Source organism: Phyllostomus hastatus, unplaced genomic scaffold (genome assembly GCF_019186645.2).
Source record: "Phyllostomus hastatus isolate PE091 unplaced genomic scaffold, TTU_PhHast_1.1 phas_contig_210, whole genome shotgun sequence".
Lineage (NCBI taxonomy): Eukaryota > Metazoa > Chordata > Mammalia > Chiroptera > Phyllostomidae > Phyllostomus > Phyllostomus hastatus.
The window spans coordinates 14,953,948-14,979,142 of NW_025333737.1; the positions used below are offsets into that span (position 1 = coordinate 14,953,948).

Here is a 25,195-nt window from a genome sequence, read left to right on the forward strand (position 1 = left end):
AATTCATGTTTGGGAGATGCAATAACTAAACATAAGGTTCTCTGGATTGGATTCTGGAACAGAATAAGGACATTAATGAAAAAGCTAATGAAATCAAAATAAAAGTCTGAAGTTTACTTAATAGTAATATACCAATATTGGTTTCTCAGTTTTGACAAATGTACCACAGAAATATAAAATGTAACAATGGGGAAAACTGGGTAAAAAGTATGTAAGAATTCTCTGTACTACCACTGTAACTTTTCTGTAAATCTATAATTAACCCAAATGAAAGGCTTATTTAAAAAAAAAATAGACAGCACCTTGATTTGGTCATCAAAATCACTAACAGTGACAGATGGACATTGTGTGCCTCCAGCTATAATATCCCAAAAAGAAAACAACATACATTTATGTAACATTCAGACCAGAGATTATAACCTGAATCTAATCATCCAAAAAAAAAAAATCAAACAAACCCCAAATTAGAAATATTCTATTTTTTTTAAAGATAGCTTTTATTCTTCAAAATGCCAAGGACCATTGAGAATAAAAAATATATGAGAAGTGATATACAATAATACCTTACCCTGGACTAGATCTTGGAAAGCAAGGGGGGAAATTCTGTAATGGAAATTACTGACAAAATTTGGAAAATAGACAGTAGATTGGGTAAAAGTATTATGACAATGCTTAACTGCCTGAGGTTGACAACTGTACTGAGGTTACATAAAAGAATTTCCCGGTCCTTAAGAAATACACACTGAAAAATGTAGGATTAAAATGGCATGATATATTTAACTTACTCTCAAGTAATTTTTTTTTAAGTGAGAGCTAGAAAGGGTAGCATGGTGGAGACAGGAAGACTATGTATGTGTATGGAGAGAATGATAAAGCAAATGCAATGAAAAGTAATTAATTTGTGAATCTGTGGAGTTCTTTGTATTACTGTTGCATCCTCTCAATAAGCATAAAATTATTTCTAAATTTAAAAGAAAGTAAAAGTGCAAATGGAAGTTATAGAACTGAAATATATAAAAACTAAAATTAAGCCCTAGCTGATATGGCTCAGTGGACTGAGCGCCGGCCTGCGAACCAAAGGGTTGCTGGTTCGATTCTCGGGTAGGGCACATGCCTGGGTTGTGGGCCAGGTTCCCAGTGCAGGGCACATGGGAGGCAACCACATGATGTTTCTCTCTCTCTTTCTCTCTTCCTTCCCCTCTCTATAACAATAAATAAATAAACCTTAAAAAAAACTACTAAAATTAAGAACTGAATATGATTAACGTAAATTATATACCAGTGAAGAGTGAATTAATGAACTGTAGAATATGTCAAAATACCCAGGATAAAGCATATCAGAATAAAATATCCAGCATAAAGTCTAGAGACAAAGGATAGAGAGTGTAAGAGACATAGATGACATGCATGTGGCCTATCAAATATATAACTCAAATCCTAGAAAGAAAGAAAAAAAATATAAAAAATTTAAAATTTGAAGAGATAATGAGTAATAACTTTTTAAAATTGTGAAAGACATCAAGTCACAGATTCATCAAGCCCTACAAACATAAATACATAGGAGACAGATAGAGTTAAAAAGAAAACCACTCATATGCAGATCAATGTAAATTTAGACAACTAAAAACAAAGAGAAAACAGAAAGATTGCCTTTAAAGAGGCAGTAATTTTAAGCTGACAGCTGATTTCTCACCAGAAATAATTCAAGAAACCAAAAGACAATGAACAGTATTTGAAAGAAAACAATTATCAACCCAGAATTCTACTCCCAGCAAAAACATTCTGCAAACAATAAAAGCATTTTCAGATAGGCAAAAACTAAAGTAAATTTGCCACAAGAAAATCCCAATTAAAGGAAATTATAAAGGGTATACTCCAGACAAAAAGAAAGGTTATCCTCTCTAGAAAATGAGGAATGCAGGAAGGAATGAAAATCGATGAAAAGGTCAATATATGGGTAAATCTAAATAATAGTGAAATAAACAAAACAATAATGTCTTGTGGAATTTAAAATACATATAAGTAAAAAGAATCTAAGGTTCTTTCATTGTCCAAGAAGAGTACTATTTGATATGAAACTGATTGATGCTTAAATCTTTTTTTTTTTTTTAAAGATTTTATTTCTTTATTTTTAGAGAGGGAAGGGAGGGAGATAGAGAGAGAGAGAGAAACATCAATGTGCGGTTGCTGGGGGTCATGGCCTGCAACCCAGGCATGTACCCTGACTGGGAGTCGAACCTACGACACTTTGGTTCGCAGCCCACGCTCAATCCACTGAGCTACGCCAGCCAGGGCGATGCTTAAATCTTTAAGGTTACCACTGAAAGAATTATAACGTATATAATTTCCAAGTCAATAGGGGGAGATAGAGAATAAAAAAATGTTTTGATCAATCCAAAATAAGGCATGAAAGGAAAGAGAAAAAAGCACAGAACAGGCAGGACAAGTAGAAAGCACAAAACAATATGTTCTACGTAAACCCAAATATATCATTGGTTGAACTAGTACAGATGAGCCAACATTGCCTTTAAGAGAAAAAACTTGTCTGAATGAATGAAAAAAGAAAACTAAACTATAGGCTATTAACAATACAGCATATAGAAATGTTTCAAGTAAAAGAATGGAACAAATCATACCTTGCAAACACTAACAGTCAAAAGAAAACTGAGGTAACTATCTTAATATTAGACAAAGTCAACTTTCAAACAAAAGGCAACATTAGAAATGAAGAGGGACATGTCATTATGGTAAAAACAGTCAATTCAACAGGAAGATATAATAATTCAAAACTTCAATGGATCTAGTAAGATAGCTTCCATATACATAAAGCAAAAACTGTCAAGAACTAGGAGAAACAAGACAGTTCCACAATCATAGTATGAGATTTAATCACACCATTCTCATAAATAATTTTTAAAAAATAAGTGATACACAATATTAACCAAATTGATCTACAATGCACCCAATAATTCAGAATCCACATTATCTTCAGGTGCAGCCACATTCACCAAAATTGATCGTATACTGAGCTCTAAAGCAAATCTCAAAAAATTTCAAAAGAATAAAATATCATAGGATAGCTTCTCTGAGAACAGTATAATTAAGCTAAGTTAATGATAAGATAACCAAGAAATTATCAACTGTTTAAAAATTAACAATTATACTTCAAATATATATTGGTCAAGAAGAAATCACAAGGAGAGTTTAAAAACATTTTGAAGTGAAGGATAATGAATGTACTACCAATGTAAATTTGTAAAATGCAGCAAAATTAAGAAATTAAAAATATTCAGACTATAATAAATATTTATAATCCACTAACAGAAAACAAACATTTAGTATGTTTTTCTTCAATATTTCTTCCCCCAAAAGTATATGTACATTTTAGGTTTATTTTTACAATAGAAGCCTAAGAACTACTCCAGTGTTCTTAAAAAATAAGTTTATAAACTTTATTTTAATGACTGTAAGTCTTCAATTTACTATTTCACTTTCTGTACAACCCTTTGAGGATAGATCCTATTCTTACAGTCTCACTCCCCAAAAAGTGCCTAGGACTTAAAATAATTTCACATGTTAATACAAAAAATAAATTTAGGCCTAGAAGGTTTTTAATAAACAGTGCCCAGAAGCATTACTCTTACATATTAGAAATAAACATTTTACTTCATATACTTTTCCTTTACCTGACTGTTCCTGATAAGTATTAAAGTGTTCCTACTTCTTAATAAAGACCATGGCATGGCAGCCTATAAAAATGTAAACTTTCTTTTATCTAAATTAAGTAAGCCATTTAACAAAGAAATATTGTAGCATTAATTCAAATCCCTAAAAGAACTTCCTTTTCTAAAATATCACACAGAATAAATGTAGCACAGTCACTTACCACTTGATCTGTTTTTACGACTTGATTTCCCTCCAGTAAGAAGCATCTTGAGACTATTCCGAAACATGGTTGTGCTATTCCGGTACTCACAAAACTGCAAAAGAAAATGTGGGAAATCATGTTAGAAATTCAGAATTAATTTTAAGTACACTATAAGGAATTAACTATAAGGAAGTACCTGGGGTACCTTCTTCTGACTGAGGGTACACAGAAACAGAAAACAGAATTAGGTAGCTATAAATACAGTCTACCTTTTCATTTGACTCTCTATTTCTGGGGCAATTTTCCCACATGCCCAACACATACAGCCAAAGTTTAAGAGTCTAGAAACTTACAGCCGCTGTGTATTTTTCGTTGATCAAGCCAGAATTCCACCTTACAAGACTACTGACATATATGAACCAGTGCCTTTCCTCTTTATGTCCCATTCCTATCAAAGAAAACTTCAACTAACTGTGCTTTAGATTATGTCCTCTCATATTCTCAAGGGATTTTATACAATAATGATCTTTTCTTTCTCACATAGTTTTAGTTTTTCTCTCTCTATTGAATTATTCCAATCATAACATAAACATGCAAATGTGCCCTAATCAAAAAACAAACAAGCAAACCCCTCTCTTTATCCCCACATAGTCCAATTACTGCACCTATACCTTTGCTCTTCGTAGCAAAATTACCCAAAAGTGTTGTGAGTACTTGGTGCTTTAAGCAGATTGAACAGAACCAATGTACAGAGGTTACCAGAAAATATCCAAACCACAGCACAGAGATAAAGGTTGAAAATACAGAAATGAGTATAAGAGGCATGTGGAATCCACTGAAAGGTTCTAATGTACATTATCAATGAAATCCCAGAAGAAGAGAGAAACATTTGAAGTAACAACCAAAACATTTTTAACATTAATGAGAGATATACAGCCACATTTTAAGCAGCAAAAGGAAAGAAATAAACACATTTAAAAAAAAATCAGTATACTGAAAGATACCTTTTAACAGAGATGATGAATGACAAAAGACAATGGAATGACTTCTTACAAATTCTGAAAGAAATAGACACTAATCAAGAAAACTGATTCACGGACTCCCGGCCAAGATGGAGGCATAGGTAGGCAAACCCTGCCCTCCCACACAACCAAAATAAGAACAACAACAATTTAGAAACAAAATAACAATCAGAACTGATAGATAACTGAACTGTATGGAAGTCAGACAACCAAGGAGTTAAAATAGACACATTCATTCAGACCAGTAGGAAGGGTGGAGTCAAGCAGGCGGGCGGAGAGGGGTCGCGGCACAAAAACTGGTGGCACCAGGCACATAAAGCATCCCAGGCATGCAAGACTGCAAGACCCTGGGCACGCAGGCAGCAGCAGCAGTGGGCAGACTCCAGGCATGAGGTGGCAACAGGCAGACTCACTGAGGCTGTGACTGCAAAGCAAGGCACTGCATGCAAGGCGGCTGGCTGAACCAGGCAGTCCCACATTCACGTACAGATAAACCAGGCAAAATTGGGGAGCAAGACAGACCTCACAACCCAGGGTCCAACCACAAGGATACAGAGCCTCAGGACACTGATTGAAAACACCTGTGGGAGTTGAGGCGGCAGCGGGACACACACGCAGCCTCACAGGAGAGTTATTCAGAGAGACCCACAGGGTCCTAGAATGTACACAGGCCCACCCACAAGGGAATTAGCACCAGAAAGGTCCAGTTTGCTTGGGGGAAGTGGCAGAAGGGACTGAAATCTGACAGACAGCAGAGCAAGAGCCATTGTTCCCTCTCCACTCCCTTCTCCACATACAGTGTCACAACACAGCAACTGGGATGCCCCACCCTGGTGAACACCTAAGGCTCCACCCCTCACTACCTAACAGATGTGTCAAGACAAAAAAAAAAGGCCCAAACAGAAGAACAGATCAAAGCTCCACAGCAAATACAACTAAGTGACGAAGAGATAGCCAACCTATCAGATGCACAGTTCAAAGCACTGGTGATCAGGATGCTCAGAGAATGGTTGAATTTGGTTGCAAATTAGATGAAAAAATGAAGGCTACGCAAACTGAAATGAAGGAAAATATACAGAGAACCAATAGTGATGGGAAGAAAACTAGGACTCAAATCAATGGAGTGGACCAGAGGAAGAAAGAAACAACCAAACAGAAAAGAATGAAGAAACAAGAATTCAAAAAATGAGGAGAGGCTTAGGAACCTCCAGGACATCTTTAAACGTTCCAACATCTGAATTATAGGAGTACCAGAAGGGAAAGAGGAAGAACAAGTGGAAAAGTTATTGTAACAAATAATAATGGAGAACTTCACCAATTGGGCAAAGGAAATAGTCTTCCAGAAGTCCAGGAACCTCAGAGAGTCCCAAAGAATTTGGACCCAAGGAGGAATACACCAATACACCTCATAATTAAATCACCCAAAATTAAAGATAAGGAGAGAATCTTAAAAGCAGCAAGAGAAAAGGAGACAGTTACCTACAAAGGAATGCCTATCAGACTGTCAGCTGATTTCTCAAAAGAGACCTTGAAGGCAAGAAGGGGCTGGAAAGAAGTATCTGAAGTCATGAAAGGCAAGGGCCTATATCCAAGATTGCTCTATCCAGCAAAACTTTCATTTAGAATGGAAGGGCAGATAAAGTGCTTCTCAGATAAGGTCAAATTAAAGTTCATCATCACCAAGCCCTTATTATATGAAATGTTAAAGGGACTTAACTAAGAAAAAGAAGATAAAAAACATGTATAGTAAAATGACAGCAAACTCACAATTACTGACAACTATACCTAAAGCAAAAAGAAAAACAAACTAAGCAAACAACTAGAACAGGAACAGAATCACAGAAATGGAGATCACATGGAGGGAGCAACAGGGGAGTGGGTGGAGAGAGAGGGGGAAAAGGTACAGAGAATAAGTAGCATAGATGGTAGGTAGAAAATAGACAGGGGGAGGACAAGAACAGTATGGGAAATGTAGAAGCTAAAGAACTTATGACACATGGACATGAACTAAAGGGGGGAAATGTGGGTGGGAGAGGGTGTGCAGGGTGGAGGGGAATGAAGGGGGGGAGTGGGACAACTGTAATAGCATAATCAATGAAATATGTTTTTTAAAAAGAAACTGACTCCCAGTTAAAAATGTTTGAAAATGAAAATGAAATAAGGTGATTTCATAAAAAGAAAATACAAAGAGTTTACCAGCAAAAGAAATATGAAAAGGGAATTCTTCCAACAGAAGGGAAATGATACTAGAAAAGAAAAAATGCAAAAAGAAAGAGCCATAGAAAAGGTAAATACTTTTGGCAAATATGAATAAACAGTGACTGTGGGAATAATATACTAGCTTGAGTTTAAACTATATATAGATTTAAAATGTATGGCAACAATAACAAAAAAGTCAGGAGTGAGGTAAATTGAATTAAAGTAATTTCTAGGATAGCTATTAAAAGCTAACAGAGGTGACAAAAAGAATAATTAAAATATTTGATTGAACCAAAGAAGGTAAGAATTGAGAGGAGAAGTATAGTACATGTGGATAAAATATAAAACTCAAATTGTATTTGTTATTATGTTAATTATTCACTCCACTAAAAGATTATTTATGGGCACAGAAACACTGAATATATAAAATGATCAGGAAAGACATACCAACCAAAAACCAATTAAAGGAAGCTGGTATGGATGTGCTAATATCAAAGTACTCTTAATACAATAAGCATTACTAAAGATAAAGAAAGATACTTCATCATTAAAAGTCCTACCAACAAGATATCATAATTCTATGAAACAATGACAAAGCTTAAAAACATATAAAGCAAAAATATACAAAACTAACAAATGATACAGACAAATCCAAAATCACATGGGGTACTAACAAACTTTTGTCAATAGCTACAAGATCAAGCAGATGAAATAATTTACTAAGGTATGTAAAATTTGAAATATACAACTAATCAATTAAACAATAAATATTTATAGTACACTCTTCCACATAAGAATAGAATAAACTATACACAAAACATGTAACAAAATGGACCATATACTGGGTCATAAAGCAAATCTCAACAAATTTCAAACAGTTTAGTCTTTGAGAGTATATTCTCTGGCTATATACAATTCAATTAAGCTAGATGTGAATAATTTTTTAAAATCAAGGAAATACCCTGCAACTTGAAAATTAAGTGATGCTCTTCTAACTAACCCACAAGGCCAAAAGAGTAAGTAAACTACAATGGAAATTTAAAAATATTTGCAATGAATGATCATGAAAATATGACTCATGGAAACATATAGGATGGAACTAAAGCAATACTTATAAATAAATAGTTGGTTTAGTTTAGTTGGTTAATTGTGCATTTTAAATCTTCTATACCTTAAGTGCATGTATTAGGAGAGGATAAAAATCAGTATCTAGCTTCATCTCAAAATGTTGAAAAACAAACAGCCAGTCAAATTCAAAGAATTAGAGCAAAAGAGTAAAGAGTAGAAATGAATGTAGTAGAAAACAAACCAAAATAAATAAAACCAGCAAGTCAAGCATTGGATTTCTGAAAAGTAGTGAAACTGATAAACCCCTAGCAAGGCTGATTAAGAAAAACAATAAATTACCAATATCAGAAATGATATAAAGGACATGATTTCAGATAGTAAAGGCTTTTTTAAATATATATATAAAACAAACAACTTTACACTAAATTTAATACTTTATATGAAACAAATTCTTTAAAAATATAATTTAGTGACACTCTATTAAATAAATTTATCAAAAGTCTTTCCACAAAGAAAACTATAGGGCTAGATTATTTCTCTGGTGAAGAATACCAAATATTGTCCTGGCAGACACAGCTCAGTTGGTTGAGGCAGGGGATCCCCCAAGCCCTGGGAACCAGGCCACACAGCAGGAGTTGAGCTGTGGAAGATGACCAAGCAAAGCTTCAACTGTATTTACAGTTGCTCCCTATTGTTTGCATTACTGCCTGAGCTCTGCCTACTGTCAGATTGGCGGCAGTGTTAGATTCTCATAGGAGCACAAACCCTACTGTGAAGTGTACATCTGAGGGATCTAAGTTGAGAATCTAATGCCTGCTGATCTGAGGTGGAGCTGAGGCAGTGATGTTAGTGCTGGGAAGCAGCTGCAAATACAGATTATCATTAGCAGAGAGATTTGACTGCAGAGACCATAATAAATCAATTGCTTGCAGGCTCATATCAAAACCCTATAAATGAATGTCAAGTGACAAACTACATCTGATGGCAGGCTTTATAGTGGCAAGTAAGTTGATGTACTTCAATTATACAGCTGCATCTGGTGGCAGGCTTTAAGTCAGAATCCAACACTTATTTCAGTTCACACATGGCCCACCCATTATTCTATTTACCACATCCATCCATACCTCTTTCCCACATGGCACACTTGTCTCAGTCATGGTTTTGGTAAGTATGTGGTGAGTTGTATAATTATTTCATTATATATTACAATATAATAATAATAATAGAAATAAAGTACACAATAAATGTAATGAGTGTGAACCATCCTAAAACCATCCCCACACTGGTCCGTGGAAAAAAGTGTCTTCCATAAAACCAGTCCCTGGTGCCAAAAAGACTGGGGACCACTGGGTTGGAGCATTGTCATATAAGCCAAAAAGTTGACCATTCAATCCCCAGTCACAGGGCATATACCTAGTGTATGGGAGGCAACCAAGCAACATTTCTCTCTCACCTCTCTCTCTCTCTCTCTCTCTCTCTCTCTCTGTCTCTGTCTCTCTCTCTCTCTCTCTCTCTCTCTCTCTCTCTCTCTGTCACACACACACAAACTGATACATAAAAAAATTTTTTAAAGGAATGTAGAAGTAATACTTCCCAATACATTTTATAAGGGTAGCATGATCTTATTGCCAAAACCTAACAGAAATTACAAGAAAAGAATTATAAACTGCATACCTTATGAACATAAGACCAAAAAAATCCTCAACAAATGACACTAAACTACAAATACTGCTACAAAGATATTAAAGAAGTCCTAAAATAAGTGGGGATATACCATGCTCATAAATTAGAATGTTCAATATTGTTAAAATGCCAATTCTCCCTATATTGTTCTAAAGGGACAACACAATCTCCATCAAATTCCAGGACGTATTTTTTTGTAGAAACTGAGAAGCTGATACTAAAACGCATATGGTAATGCAAAGAGCCTAGGGAACATCCAAAGCAATCCTGGAAAATAACAAAAAAAGCTGGAACACTTATATGACCTGATTTCAAGACTTGTTCTGACGCTCCAGTAATTGTGACAGTATGGTAATGGCATTAAGTATCAACATGTAGATCAATGGAACAGATTAGGTAGTCCAAAAATAGAACTACATTTAGATCATTTGTTTTCAACAAAGTCATTAACAGGACAGGTAAAGGATAGTCTTTTCAGCAAATGATGATGGGATAAATAGATACTCCTCTTTTAAAGTTAACCTTGATCAGTCTCACATTATACATAAAAGTTAATTCAAAATAAATCAAACATCAAACATCACATAAACATTAAAATCATAACACTTTTAGAAAAAAGCACAGAAAGTCTTCATTATTTAGAGGCAGATAAAAGATTCTTAGAACACAAAAATAACCATAAAAAAAGCTGGTGTATTTGTACTGCATTAAATTTTTTTTAAAAACATCCACTGATCAAAAATAACATTAAGAAAATGAAGAAGCAAGTCACAAAGTGGGAGAAATTATTCACAAAAAATATATCTAACATAGAACTGATATCCAAGATATATAAAAACACCTACAACTCAATAATAGACATTTTTAAAATGAGTAAAAGATTTGAATAGAAAATTTTTAAAAGAAGATATATGCATAGCCAACACATACCAAAAGAGCTCAACATTACTTGTCATTGGGGAAATTAAAATTACAATGAGCTACCACTATATTCCCAGGCTGTTTTTAAAAAATATATTTTATTGATTATGATGTTAGAGTTGTCCCATTTTCCCCCCTCACTCCCACCCACATTCCCCCTCTTTAGTTCATGTCCATGGGTCGTACATACAAGTTATTTGGCTTCTCCATTTCCTATACTATTCTTACCCTCCCCCTGTCTATCTTCTACCTACCATTTATGCTACTTATTCTCTGTACCTTTTCCCCCTCTCTCTCCCTCCCACTCCCCCACTGATAACCCTCCATGTGATCTCCATTTCTGTGATTCTGTTCCTGTTCTAGTTGTTTGCTTAATTTGCTTTTGCTTTTGTTTCAGGTGTGGTTGTTAATTATTGTAAATTTGCTGTCATTTTACTGTTCATATTTCTTATCTTCTTTTTCTTAGTTAAGTCCCTTTAACATTTCATATAATAAGGGCTTGGTGATGATGAACTACTTTAACTTGACCTTATCTGAGAAGCACTTTATCTGCCCTTCCATTCTAAATGAAAGTTTTGCTGGATAGAGCAATCTTGGATATAGGCCCTTACCTTTCATGACTTCAGATACTTCTTTCCAGCCCCTTCTTGCCTTCAAGGTCTCTTTTGAGAAATCAGCTGACAGTCTGATAGGCATTCCTTTGTAGGTAACTGTCTCCTTTTCTCTTGCTGCTTTTAAGATTCTCTCCTTATCTTTAATTTTGGGTGATTTAATTATGAGGTGTATTGGTGTATTCCTCCTTGGGTCCAAATTCTTTGGGACTCTCTGAGGTTCCTGGACTTCTGGAAGACTATTTCCTTTGCCCAATTGGTGAAGTTCTCCATTATTATTTGTTACAATAACTTTTCCACTTGTTCTTCCTCTTTCCCTTCTGGTACTCCTATAATTCAGATGTTGGAACGTTTAAAGATGTCCTGGAGGTTCCTAAGCCTCTCCTCATTTTTTGAATTCTTGTTTCTTCATTCTTTTCTGTTTGGTTGTTTCTTTCTTCCTCTGGTCCACTCCATTGATTTGAGTCCTAGTTTTCTTCCCATCACTATTGGTTCTCTGTATATTTTCCTTCATTTCAGTTTGCGTAGCCTTCATTTTTTCATCTAATTTGCAACCAAATTCAACCATTCTCTGAGCATCCTGATCACCAGTGCTTTGAACTGTGCATCTGATAGGTTGGCTATCTCTTCATCATTTAGTTGTATTTTTCTGGAGCTTTGATCTGTTCTTTCATTTGGGCCATTTTTTTTTGTCTTGACACATCTGTTAGGTAGAGAGGGGTGGAGCCTTAGGTGTTCACCAGGGCAGGGTAACCCACGTCACTGCATTGTGATGCTGTATGTGGGGAAGGGGGTGGAGAGGGAACAACGGCTCTTGCTCTGCTTTCTGCCAGATTTCAGTTACTTCCCCCACTACTCCCAAGCAAATTGGGCCCTTCTGGTGCTGATTCCCTTGTGGGTGGGTTTGTGTACGTTCTAGGACCCTGTGGGTCTCTCTGAATAACTCTCCTGTGAGGCTGCAAATGTGTCCCACTGCCGCCTCAACCCCCACAGGTATTTTCAATCAGTGATTTGAGGCTTAATTTCCTAGCGCTGGACCCCTGGGTTGTGCAGTCTGTCTCTGCTCCCCAGTTGTTCCTCCTGGTTTATCTGCATGGGAATGTGGGACTACCTGGCCCTTAAGCCGCTGCCTGGCTGAGTCCACTAACTGTTGCCTTGCTATCAGCTGCAGTCTCATGCACCCCACTCCACAATCCGCTGCCTCACTGGGTCCACCAGCCTCGCCTCACCCCAGGCCTCTCCACCCAGCTGCCTGTCTTCACCCTTCCTACCAGTTTGGATGAATGTGTCTTCTTTAACTCCTTGGTTGTCGGGCTTCCATGCAGTTCAATCTTCTGTCAGTTCTGGTTGTTTTTTGTTTTTAAATTGTCATTGTCCTTTTGGTTGTGCGAGGAGGCACAGTGTGTCTACCTACACCTCCATCTTGGCCAGAAGATATTCCCAAGCTCTTAAAAGCTAACTTTATTAAGTACTGACCAATATCAAATACTCACCAGGATGGTGAGAAACTGAAACCCTTAATATATCATTTTAGGAATATAATGGTTCAACTACTTTGGAGAAAAGTCTAGTTATTTATTACAAAACTAAGTGTGTATGTGTACACACACACACACACACACACACACACAGTTTCACCCAAAAGAAATAAAAATATATGCGCACAAAAAACTAGTAGAGCAATGTTCATAGCAGCTTTATACAAAACAGCAAAAAACAAGCCCAGGTGTCCATCAACAGGAAAATGGATAAACTGTGGGATTTTTTTCATACAGTGGAATACTGCTCAATAAAAAGGTATGAACTATTCATATATTCAACAATATAGATAAATCCCAAAATATAATATGCTGAGTGAAAAGAATGTTACATAAAAGTGTATGCAGTAATCTATGGCAGAAAAAAATCAGAATGTTCATATCTTAAAGGTAGATTGAGGATTAACTGAGAAAAAGCATGAGAACACTTTCCAGGATAATGTTCTGTATCTTGAGGGAGCTTGGGATGCACAAATGTATGCATTTGTCAAAACTCAGCAAATGTTCACATCAGATTTATGCATCACATTGCATATAAGTTTTACCTCAAAAGAATAAACAAATATTGAACTATACTTAATGATATTCATAATAAATATTTAAAGAAAGGCATGCTGATGTCTCCAATTACTTTGAAATGCATTGAAAATAAAATGAAATGATGGATAAATAGAGGAATGGGAAGGTAGATATGTATAAAGCAATTATAGCAAAATGTTAACAATAGATTCTAACTAGTGGGAGGAGTACATGTATGAACTAAAATTATGTTACATTTTCTATATGTTTGAAATTTCTTATGTAAGGTAAAAAGACACTCCAACAATGGAAACTCTTGGCCTAGATGATTTCAACATTGCATTCTACGAGTATTTAAGGAAAAAATAATACCAATCTTACACAAATTGTTACAGGGAGTAAAAAAATAGGGAAAACTTCCAAATGTGTTTTCTAAAGACAGCATAAGCTTGGAACTTCTGGTCAAGATGGAGGCGTAGGTAAATGTGGATCACCTCCTCACATAACCACAGCAAAATTACAACCAAAATATAGAACAACCATCATGCAGAGCCATCAGAAAATCGAGTTGTACGGAAGTCCAACAACTAAGGAATTAAAGGAACAACATTCATCAACACTGGTAGGAGGGACGGAGACGCGGAACTGGCTGGTCCCACACTGACATGTGGCAGATATAAAATGGAGATATATCTCAAGAGTGAGGGATACCCCCACACCAGACCACCCAGGCCAGGGTTCCAGTGCCAGGAAGATAAGTCCCTGTAACTTTTGGCTGAAAAAACCAGTGGGGGTTGGGTCAGCAGAAGAAACTGCAGGATTCTCAGGCCTCTCCTCTTAAAGGGCTTTGAACCGCACACAGATCTACTCAGACTCACTTCCTCCGGGGTCTAGCACTGGGGCAGCAGCTTGAAGGGCACAAGTGGCATATGAGGAAGAACTGAAGTATCTATTATCAGAGCAAGATCTGGGGGCAGCTTCCTCCCAGACAAAACAAAACTGCAGACAGCAGCTACTATACCTTTTCTGAGCCCTTCCTTACACAGAGCCACAGTGCAGTGGCACCACATCCAAATTTCCATCAACCTGGCACACACAATAAGCCCCACCCATAAGATCACCTAAGAGTCAGCCCCATCCAACTTAGAAGCCCACCCGAGCAACCCTCCCACCCCGGTAACAGTGACTTTTCCATATGAAGGGTTAGGCTATATGCAGGTTTCAAACCTTCCTAAATCCATTCAAACAAGTAACAATTGAGCCCAGCCCCCTTCCCCCTAATGCTGAGTGGCCTCAGGCCCAACACTAACAACAGCCATCTGTACATTAATTTATGGCTTACACCTAGGAGCCCCAGACAGAACATAAGTGGAGGCTGACCTTGGCCTGCACCACCAGGGAAACCCCAGAGCCTGCACACCCAGTGGATCGATACAGACCACGATGCAGCACCACCCCACCACCTCCATAAGCCATGGAGGGAGGCAGTTACTGGCCAGGGGCTATAGCCAGTCCTATCAGCTGTGTGGACTAGGTAAATCCCTCCGCTTGATTTGCTGACAGCAATCAGATTGAATCATCTACAAGAGGAGGGAGTACTCAACCCACACAGAGGGAGCACCTCAAGTACACAGCTTGGGAGAAAGGGGATTCTGTGCCACAGGACCCTACAGGACACTTACCACATTGGGCGACACTACCAAGACAGAGAGTCATAGCAGCCCTACCTGATACACAGAAACAAACACAGGGAGGCTGCCAAAATGAGAAGACAAAGAAATATGGTCCAAATGAAAAAAAAAGAGAACAAAGTCCAGAAAAAGAACTAAACAAAATGAAGATAAGCAATCTATCTGATGAGGAGTTCAAAATACTGGTTGTAAGGATGTTCAAGGAACTCAGTGAGTACTTCAACAGCATAAAAAACAGCCAGGCAGAAATGGATACTAACTGAAATAAAGAACAATTTACAGGGAATCAACAGTGGGGTGAATAAAGTCAAGAATCAAATCAATAATTTGGAACATAAGGAACAAAAAGACATCCAGACAGCACAGCAAGAAGAAAAAAGAATCCAAAAAATTGAGGACAGTGTAAGGAGCCTATGGGACTTCAAACATTCTAACATTTGCACATAGGGGTGACAGGTTTGCCAGGAAGAGAAGAGAAAGAGCAAGAAATTGGAACTCTATTTGAAAAAATAATGAAAGAACACTTCCCCAACTTGGTGAAGGAAATAGACATGCAAGTCCAGGAAGCACAGAGAGTCCCAAACAAGATGGATGTAAAGAAGACCACACTAAGGCACATCATAATAAAAATGCCAAAGGTTAAAGAAAAAGAGAGAATCTTAAAGTAGTGGGAGAAAAGCAGATAATTTACCTACAAAGTTTTCCCATAAGACTGTTAGCTAGCTGATTTCTCAAAAGAAATTCTGCAGACTAGAAGGACTGGCAAGAAGTAGTCAAGTGAAAAATAAGGACCTACAACCTAGATTATACTATCCAGAAAAGCTATCATTTAGAATCAAAGAGAAAAGTGCTTCCCAAACAAGGTAAAGGTGAAGGAGTTTGTCATCACCATCCATTATTATATGAAATGTTAAAGAAACTTATTTAAGAAAAAGATAAAAAATATGAACATTAAAATGTCAATAAATACATAGCTATCAACAATTGAATGTAAAAAACAAACTAAACAAGCAGAATAGAAACAGAATCATAGATATGGAGATAAATGGCATGGTGGCTGGTGAGGAGTGGGGTCTAGGGAAATGGGGGAAAAGTAAAGGGATTAAGAAGTACAAATTGGTAGGTACAGAACAGGCAGGGGGATGTTAAGAGCAAGTATAGGAAATGGAGTTGCCAAAGAACTTATATGCATGACCCATGGACATGAATAAAGGAGGGGTGATTGCTGAAGGGAGTGGGGGCTGCTGGGTGGATGGAGGCAAAGAGGGAAACTGTAATAGCATAATCAATTTTAAAAAGTCAAAAAAAAAATAAAGACAGCATAGACTTGATAACAAAGACAGCAAGACTGTTACAAGAAAGAAATACTTCAGACCTCTCTGTTGACACACATGCACAAATCCTAAGTAAAATATTGGCAAAATCATATCTACCATTATATGAATCAGGACCAAGTGGAAATTTAATTCAGAAGTGCGAAATGATTTACTACATTAAAATCAATAAAATTTAACCACATTAACAACAGAAATCATTATCAATAGATGAAGCAAAAACAACTGATAAAATTCAAAATTCATTCATGATTTAAAGAAAAACTACTATGAAACTAGAAATAAAAGAGAAGTTCCTTAATATTACAAAAGTGTATCTTTAAAACCAAAAAACCTATGGTAAACATCATACTTAATGGTAAATGACTGCAAATATTCCCTGAGACTGAAGAAGGGGACCACTGATGATCACCACTTGCACTCAACATGGTCCTGGAGGTCTTAGCCAGTACAAAAAGGTTACGAATGTGAAACAGAAAGCATACAGAATGGGAAGAAAGAAATTAAAAAATGCCAGTTTCACAGGCAATGTGATTTACTTAGAAAGCCTAAAAGAATTTATAAACTATTAGAATTAAGTGAATTTAGCAAGATCATAAAATACAGTGTAAAACATAAAGAAGTAAGGTAAACACCAGAAAAACTAACTTACTCTTTTTATCAGTGAAGATAAATATTACAATTAATCCTACAAAGAATAGTTCAAGTATTTATGAAATATTCCCTTTACATTCATCTTGAGAACTATTCTTAGTTTTTTCACCCAATCTTATTTTAAGAGACTGAGAAAAAGAAATTCTACTTTTGATAAGTATTGTATTTACTTCACTAATATTTGAAAGACTTGAAAAATTATGTGTTATATGTAAGGATATATATGAAATACACTTCATGTTTTAAAATATACCATAAATCTATCTTTTTATTGAGGTATAACTGACATACATTACATTAGCTTCAAGTACACACATAATGATCATATGCATATACTGCAAAATGATCACCATAAGTCTAATTAACATCTGTCAGCTACATAGTTACAGAATTTTTTCTTGTGATCAGAACTTTTAATATTTACTCCTACCATAAAATTTAAATAGTAACTCTGATAATTCTTCAATTTGTATTTTCTTAGAAGAAAATAAAGAACAATTTTCTTACATATGAGATTCTCTATGTAGATACAAGTGAGAAATAAATATATATGTATATACATTTTAATATAATATTCTACATACATGATCACATTTAACCCTCATCAAAACCCCCTTAAGGTGGGTGGTATTTGTTTCATTTTACAAAGGAGGGAATGAGATAAAGAAAAGTGAAATAGCACTCCCAGTTGTACCGCTAATAAATGCTTAAGGCTGTGTTTGAACACACGTTCTTTGTGCTCCTCTTCAGTGCCTATTCTTAAATAGGGGACACTTAATAAATCTACTTAAAGCATTAACTGAGACTATGAAATTTCTAAATCCAATGATCCAAATTAAAAGTCTTAGAAGTATTATTCCACTTGGTTCTTTTTTTGAAAAAATATGTATAGTGCTTTTTTGTGGCACTACTACATACTTTAGTTCATTTTACCTTAATCTAGTGAGTTTTTTTTTTAAGTACTGTTACAGGTTGGCATTAGTCCCTACAAATGCACCAAGAAAAATTATGACAAAACTTTTGAAGAGGGTAAGGAAGATTATCCTGTTTTAGTGAACACTATGATGTCCCACCCAGATGCCCTAGAATTTTTAAGAAAATTCTAGTCATACTTCAAACTTTTGCCAGGCACAGACCTTACTAATATATATGTTCACTTCTTCAGAGTTTTGAATGAAAAAAATTTTATAAGCACAGATTATTAGAACAAATTATTTAAATTACTAAAAATAGGAGTCAAAAAGAATAAAAATCTCACATCTAAAAATAAGCCAAGATAACATTCTAAAGTTAATTTAAATGAAAAATGCTCATGGGTGGAATAAATTAATTATAATGATGATCACTTTTTGAAGTAGAGTTTTTTTCTTTGCTAGTGCTATAACATTTTATAAAACTTGACTGAAATGCATAAAGAATGAAATTATAATACTTATTTAAAGCTAATTATCCATCTCATAGTTACATTTTGGTAAAAATGACTTTCTTATTCAAGTTAACATATCACTAGAAAATTTATTGTGATAAAATATTAACACAGAAACTTCACAAAATTAAAGCTAAGTGGGAAATGGCAGTTTGATCTAATTAGATTTATGACAGTAATATATGGCTAAATTTTATCCTACTTTTCCAAATTTTATATCCAAATTTTTAAATGTTAACTCTGTCAGGAGAAATCATTAAAAAAATTCCTGGCAAGTGAATCTCTGGCAGGAGGATAACAAACAACCCATCCTCAGGCCCCAGTCATTTCTAACTGTCATACACTTCACTGATATGAACATTCTGCTATCTACATGACCCCTAAGGTTTGATGTTTGTAGCACCTGCTCTAAACCATTCAGGAGAAGTACTGACTATTCTCCTCTTAATGGTCCATCAAGGCTGAAGACTCATATCTCGACATCTTCTTACATTATTTTACTTTGGACAATCAATTTTCTTTTCAATAATCTTTCCTACATACCTACAGCCTTTTCTTAACCTGTTATTCAAAACAGGAGCATAACATTCCCCTTAATTAAAATATTTATGTAATAATAATGTAATCAAATTAACTATTAAGCACTTCTGCACTATTCAAGCTACATAACCACCGTACTCAATAAATAAATACTGAATAAATGAATGAATAGCAAAGTCAAAGCCAATCCATATACTATATCTGGCGATTTCATAGATAAATATCATAAATCAATATGAGACACATTGTCTAAAAATGCTGAAAAATAAAGGAAACTTCATCCATATAAACATTTACTTGGATGCCACCATGAACCAGGTACTGTCCTAAGGTGCTAATGATCAAGTAATGAACAAAAAGTAATCCCTTCCCTCAGGGAGTTTATAATTAAGCTAATCAAAGAAAAGGGATGCCCTTTAAGAAGATTTAATTCAAAGCCAAAAGACAATACAAGACACAACCTCCATTAAATAAAAACAAGAAATAATCATTTAAAAAAATAAAAAAGACCTAAGTCGCTTCAGAGAAGCACATCACTGTGTTGACAGCCATAATAAATGCAGTGAAAAATGACTAACCCTCATTTTCCAGAAGGGAGCAAGGACTCAGACACTTTCTTAGTAAGGGTACCCTAGTTCATTACCATGCTAATACAGCATGCCCTGACAGATCACACCCATCCCAAGAAACTCTCCCAGTTGTTGAGAAAGGGGATAACAAGAAACAAACTTTGAAACCTAAACTGGAACTACTCAGACTCTACACTGCCTTAGACTCAATCCCACAGCACTGCTTCAAATATTCCACCTTCCCTGAGGCTGGTGGGCTGGCAAGCGAAAGTTTCAATAAGAACAAGAACTGTATCAAATTAATTATGATGAATAAGCCACAACCACTTTTCAGTTCATCTATTTGCTAACTTGGGTCCCACACATACCCACAAAATCTGAAAGGGATGGGGTTCTGGTGAGGTACACTGTGGAAAGCCTGGAATTTCTAAAAGAAATTTCAGGGTTAAGGAAATAGAAGTCACTACTTCAGCAGTATGCCCAGACCCTCCAGGTCTCACCAACACCAATGCACCACTTGGTACCAACTCTGATACTGTGATTTTATAATAAATATATTATATATATTTGGTCTTTGTCTACAGTTCCTGACACATAACTCCTAAAACCCTTTGAATTTCCTATAAAAAAGACACAATAAAGGTGTCTTTTGGTATGTTAATGAGATGGATTTTCCAAAGCCCCTGGAGGAAACAACCATTTGATTAAAGGGTCTCACCCCTGACTATCACCAAGGAAGGGAACACTGATTAAACCCACTGTTTGTGTGTGGTGAAGCCTCCATTAACAAGCCAAATGGATGGGGCTCAGAGAGCTTCCACCGGGTTGGTGAACAGGTGGAGATTCGGGGACAGCAGCTCATCTAGAGAACATGGAAGCTCGATGCCCCCTCCCACATATCTTGCCCTAAGCATTTCTTCCATCTTGCTGTTCCCAAGTTCTATCCTTTTATAATAAATGTATAATCTCACATGTAAAATGTTCCTCTGAATCTGTGAACCACTCTAGCAAATCAATGAAACCTAAGAAAGGGTCTTGAGAACCTCTGACCTCTAGACAATAAATCAGAAGCACAGATTACAATTTGGACTTCCAATTGGCATCTAAAGTGGATTGGGAAGGGGGGTGAGTAGTGTTGTAATACTGAGCCCTTAACCTGTGGGATCTGACACTAGATGTCAGAATTCAATGAACTGCTTGGTGGTATTGGAAAAAACATACATTGGACTGACCAACTACAATCCCTTCAAAGTATCAGCTCTATATTATTGGTTACTAAATGGGGTGCAATATCTGGATAAACTCAGGATATATGCTCTGTATGCTAATTTTATACAATCAGAAGCTGTGAGGACTCAGGGGACCACTTCCCACATCTCTTAGTGAACAGCTTCCAAAAGGTTGTGATACACAATTTTGATTTCACCAATCTTCCAAAATAAAAGGAGGGGAGGGGATTAAAGAAGCAGCTATGAGGCAGGAGTAATGTATTCCCACTCTTGCTTCCATAAGTGGAATTCAGTTTGTGTAAAAAGAAAACAGTAGAGTTACAGATCTCCCAGATTTTTCAGTACATTTTCAAAAGATTCCTCTGTCCGTCACAAGTCAATTATTTAAGGGACCATATTAAGTTTCTTTTAAAATCTGGCATAACAACCAAGTCTAACAGTATATTGACATCCAAACATTTAATGGAGACATAACTATCTGGAAGGACTTGCAAAGAACAGGAAAAGCAATTCTTTAAGGTACTCCCACCAGTTAAGACTGCAAAAAGGAAGCAAACTCAATCCTCATTGGCTTAGGCAAAATACATAATTTATTGCTCATTTTAGAGAATAATCCATGGGTAAGGCTGACCTGCTGCAACAAAGGCTCACTGATATCACCAGGATCCAACTCTTGGTTTGCTTTATCTACATTCAATCTATTCTCAGTCTCCACACTGTGGTCCCCAATGCCTTCAAACTCACCATCAGCACATCTGGTCCAGCAGAAGAGAACAAGGGTCTTTGTTCTGAGATTCACTCTGATCTGATGGTTGTGACCTGATATAGCTATGAATGCGGCCCAACACAAAATTGTAAATGTACTTAAAACCTTTTTATTGCACATCAGTTTTCATTAGTGTTTGTGTATTTAATGTATGGCCCAAGACAACTCTTCTTCTTCCAGTGTGGCCCAGAGATGCCAAAAGGTTGGACACCCCTGGTTTAGGGCAAGTGTGTATAGCTGAACCAAAGCAATATAATGCACTGATTAGCTAAGGCCTGTGTCATGTCCTCCCATGATGTATATCCCAAGTCCCACTCAGGCCAGGTTAATGGAACCTCAAGGAATATCATCCTGTGCTAAAATTAAGGTTATTAACCGAAGAGAAAGCAGAATGTAAGCTGTGGTGACAAGCAGCTAATGTCTACTGCAGTGCTCTACTGCCTACAAGAGGCAGTGTTAAAACCGTCACTCAGATAGATGCATGTCAGTTCTACCACAACTCAAAATAGCTCTAAGACAGACACAATTTCTCAAACAATGAATAGACACAGAGAAGATTTTTGTCTCCTTCAAAGGCATTATTGCACTGACTCTAGAGAAATACATTTGAGAGATTAAGCAGGTATTACAGACAGACTACATAGCTCCACTAAGCCCCTTTCCAACGTGACCAGAGAGGACCTGGCAGGCCTTAGCATCTCATATTAGCAAGAGAATGCCAGGGGGAACTGTGCATACTTGAGAGGCAGGTACTTAATCTATGGGCTCACATTGGGGAGAGACAGTAAAGACCTGCAAGCAGCAATTTTGAACAACAGTGAATAAGTCAATGTCCCTGTAATAAATAACCTTTTATGATCCCAACAACCCTTTGCACAATAACCCTTTACATCCACCTTAGATGACTTGGGCAGCAATGCTATATGAAGATGATTCAGAGAAAACAATCATATGACATTCCCTTTCCAGAAACCATCCATTCAACAGAAAGATGAATGTACCATTAGTAAGTTTGAGTTTTATCACCGAGGTAAATTATTATCCAAAAATGTAGGGAGTCTGTATAAAGATATCCTTCTATAGATCAATAAAAACCTCATACATGTACTTACCAGCATTAAATTGAATATCAGGGAGCAGCTATAGTAACCCTTAAACTATGATCTCTGTATTCATTATTGGCAGTGTATAATCAACAGCCCCACCCCTAAACTGCTAAGGCAATATTTAGCAAAAGTGGAGGTTATATATAATCTCCCCAGATTTTATATATATATTATATATATAATCTCCCCAGATAACCTCCACTAATACACATTGTGTGTGTGTGTATCTGGAGGAGCCTTGATTTACGTAACTTGAAAACGTCAGCCACTGTTCCCAAATAAAAGTGGCATATTGTATACAGTGGGAAGATCTGTAGCATCTTCAGCAGTAAAGAGGAAAAAATGAACAATGAATCCTTCTGATAGGAGAGAGATACTATAATAATGTTCTCTATTCCAGTAATGGCAGAAATTATCAGTTACTGATGAGATATTGTATATGGTGCTAGAGTGCTCCAGTAAATAGGTTTTGGAAACAGCTGTACACAATCTCAGAGGTACTGTCCAATGATGCAGAGGGATACTTGCCAGCTTATATAGTACAACCAAACCAGGGCCAGAACTGGCAGAGAAAATAAGGGAGGGAAGCCATCCCTGCCTGCCAAGTGACACTAATAAAGGTGGATTAGCCAGTAGTGCTCCAAATGGGAAAAGAAAAGAGCCTCACTCACTGACCATGTTTAACAACACATATCACCATTCCACAAGTAAGCAGGACACAGTGATCATAAGGCTAGGGAAAGGATACACCAGGCCACAGAGTGGGGTCCTTTTCAAAGAAAAGTGAGACACCTCCCACTACCATACATGGAAGCAATGAGCTCCCTTCCATGGTCTTTAATGCACAAGCCTCAGATTGTGGACTGTGTCTGTGATATATCTAGGGCAAGAATATGAGAATGGTATCAGTCCTGGAGAAGAATGGGTAAAGGGTGAAGAAAAGATACAGTGGGAAGGGTGGGAAGAACCCTCAGTTTAGTAGTAGAATGGTAACACTTCCTCTAGAATAGGGAATCCAACCAAAATTCAGATATGTCATAAACTGAGGATGCCCAGAAAGGGCACAGTCTATGTAGCCTGACAATGCCACATAGTTGCAAGTGGGACATACACTCTACTGACTAAAGGAGAAAAAAGAAATAGTCCCTTTTACAAGGTGCAACAGGATTCAACTGGGGAAGAGTATAACAGAATTGAGTCTTCTCACCTATGTCTAACCATTTATCTGTACAGATTCAAGTGATTTAATGGTTATTTGTCTATTCAAGTTTCTATTTCTGGAGCCATCTATTTCATCTAAATATTAAAATGGGCTTACGCGAATATGGGTAGAAACCAATGGTGTTAACTACAGAATGGAAAGGCCCTTATTTCTTAACTGTTCTTTTGTATTTTCTATCTATCTGCATTGTACTCTAGGCAGTTTCTTCAAATCTACCTGCAAATCACTACTTCTCTCTTCAGTCATGTCTACATTGCTAACTTAGCCCTTCCAATGAGTATTTTTCTTCCTTCTATGCTGTACTGCATATGCTATTACAAGAGAACAGGTAAATTATGCTCTAACAGTGACAGCTGACAAACCATTGCACCTTTCATAGCACCAATATGCAACATGTACAGGGTGGGGCAAAAGTAGGTTTACAGTTGTATCAAGTATGTGAAACAGAATTTATTCTTGTATTATTTGTTATTCATTATATGCAAAGTGGATACAACTGTAAACCTACTTTTGCCCCACCTATATTTTTCCATTCTCTTTCTTTTTTGTGTGTCATGTTGAAGTACATTATTTTTTTTGAATGATGTTAGCACATTTCTCACACTTCAAATCCTAATTATACAGGGTCCAGCAAAGTAACACCTACATGAGTGTGGTTGGTAGGGTAATGATAGGAGTGTAATAATTTATAGTTTTAATTTGAACATTTTATCTAAAATGTCATATGGTGTGCTTGAGTGTGATATTGTTATGTTACAGAATTACATGCTTATGATTTTGTAACAAAAGATTCTGTAATAAAGAGGGGGCATTATTTGCCCTGCACTCTATTTCTTTTTTTCATTTCTGGGATTCCTATTTAGTATTTTTCAAGTCCATCTGATCATTTTTGCTCGTTTCTCCCTCTTCTCATTACTTTAAACATTTTAATCACATTATACATGAATACAAATAAATGTACAAGGAATATATTTTATAGATGTAACTTTTTAAATTTAATCTTTATTGTATTTTCATTACCATTTTAGTCCCCTTATACCCCCCTGCTCCCAGCAGTCACCACACTGTTGTCCATGTCCATGAGTCCTTTTTCCTTTTTGCTCAACCCCTCCAACCTCTAACCTCCTGCTCCCCATAGCTGTCATCCTGCTCTCCATCTACAGATCCATCCGCATCTTTCTTGTTAGTTCAGTTTGTTCATTAGATTCCACATATGAATGAAATCATAT

General features: G+C 36.4%; 1 protein-coding gene across 3 annotated transcripts in view; it reads right to left on the reverse strand.

Moving 5' to 3' along the window:
- Window positions 1–25,195, reverse strand: part of TANC2 (tetratricopeptide repeat, ankyrin repeat and coiled-coil containing 2) — a 317,432-nt gene that overhangs the window by 260,412 nt on the left and 31,825 nt on the right. For all 3 annotated transcript variants that reach the window (XM_045836187.1, XM_045836186.1, XM_045836185.1), the window contains exon 2: window positions 3,887–3,980. In XM_045836187.1, the coding sequence (XP_045692143.1) occupies window positions 3,887–3,953 (67 nt within the window). In that variant the 5' untranslated portion in view covers window positions 3,954–3,980. The remainder of the gene's footprint in view (window positions 1–3,886; window positions 3,981–25,195) is intronic.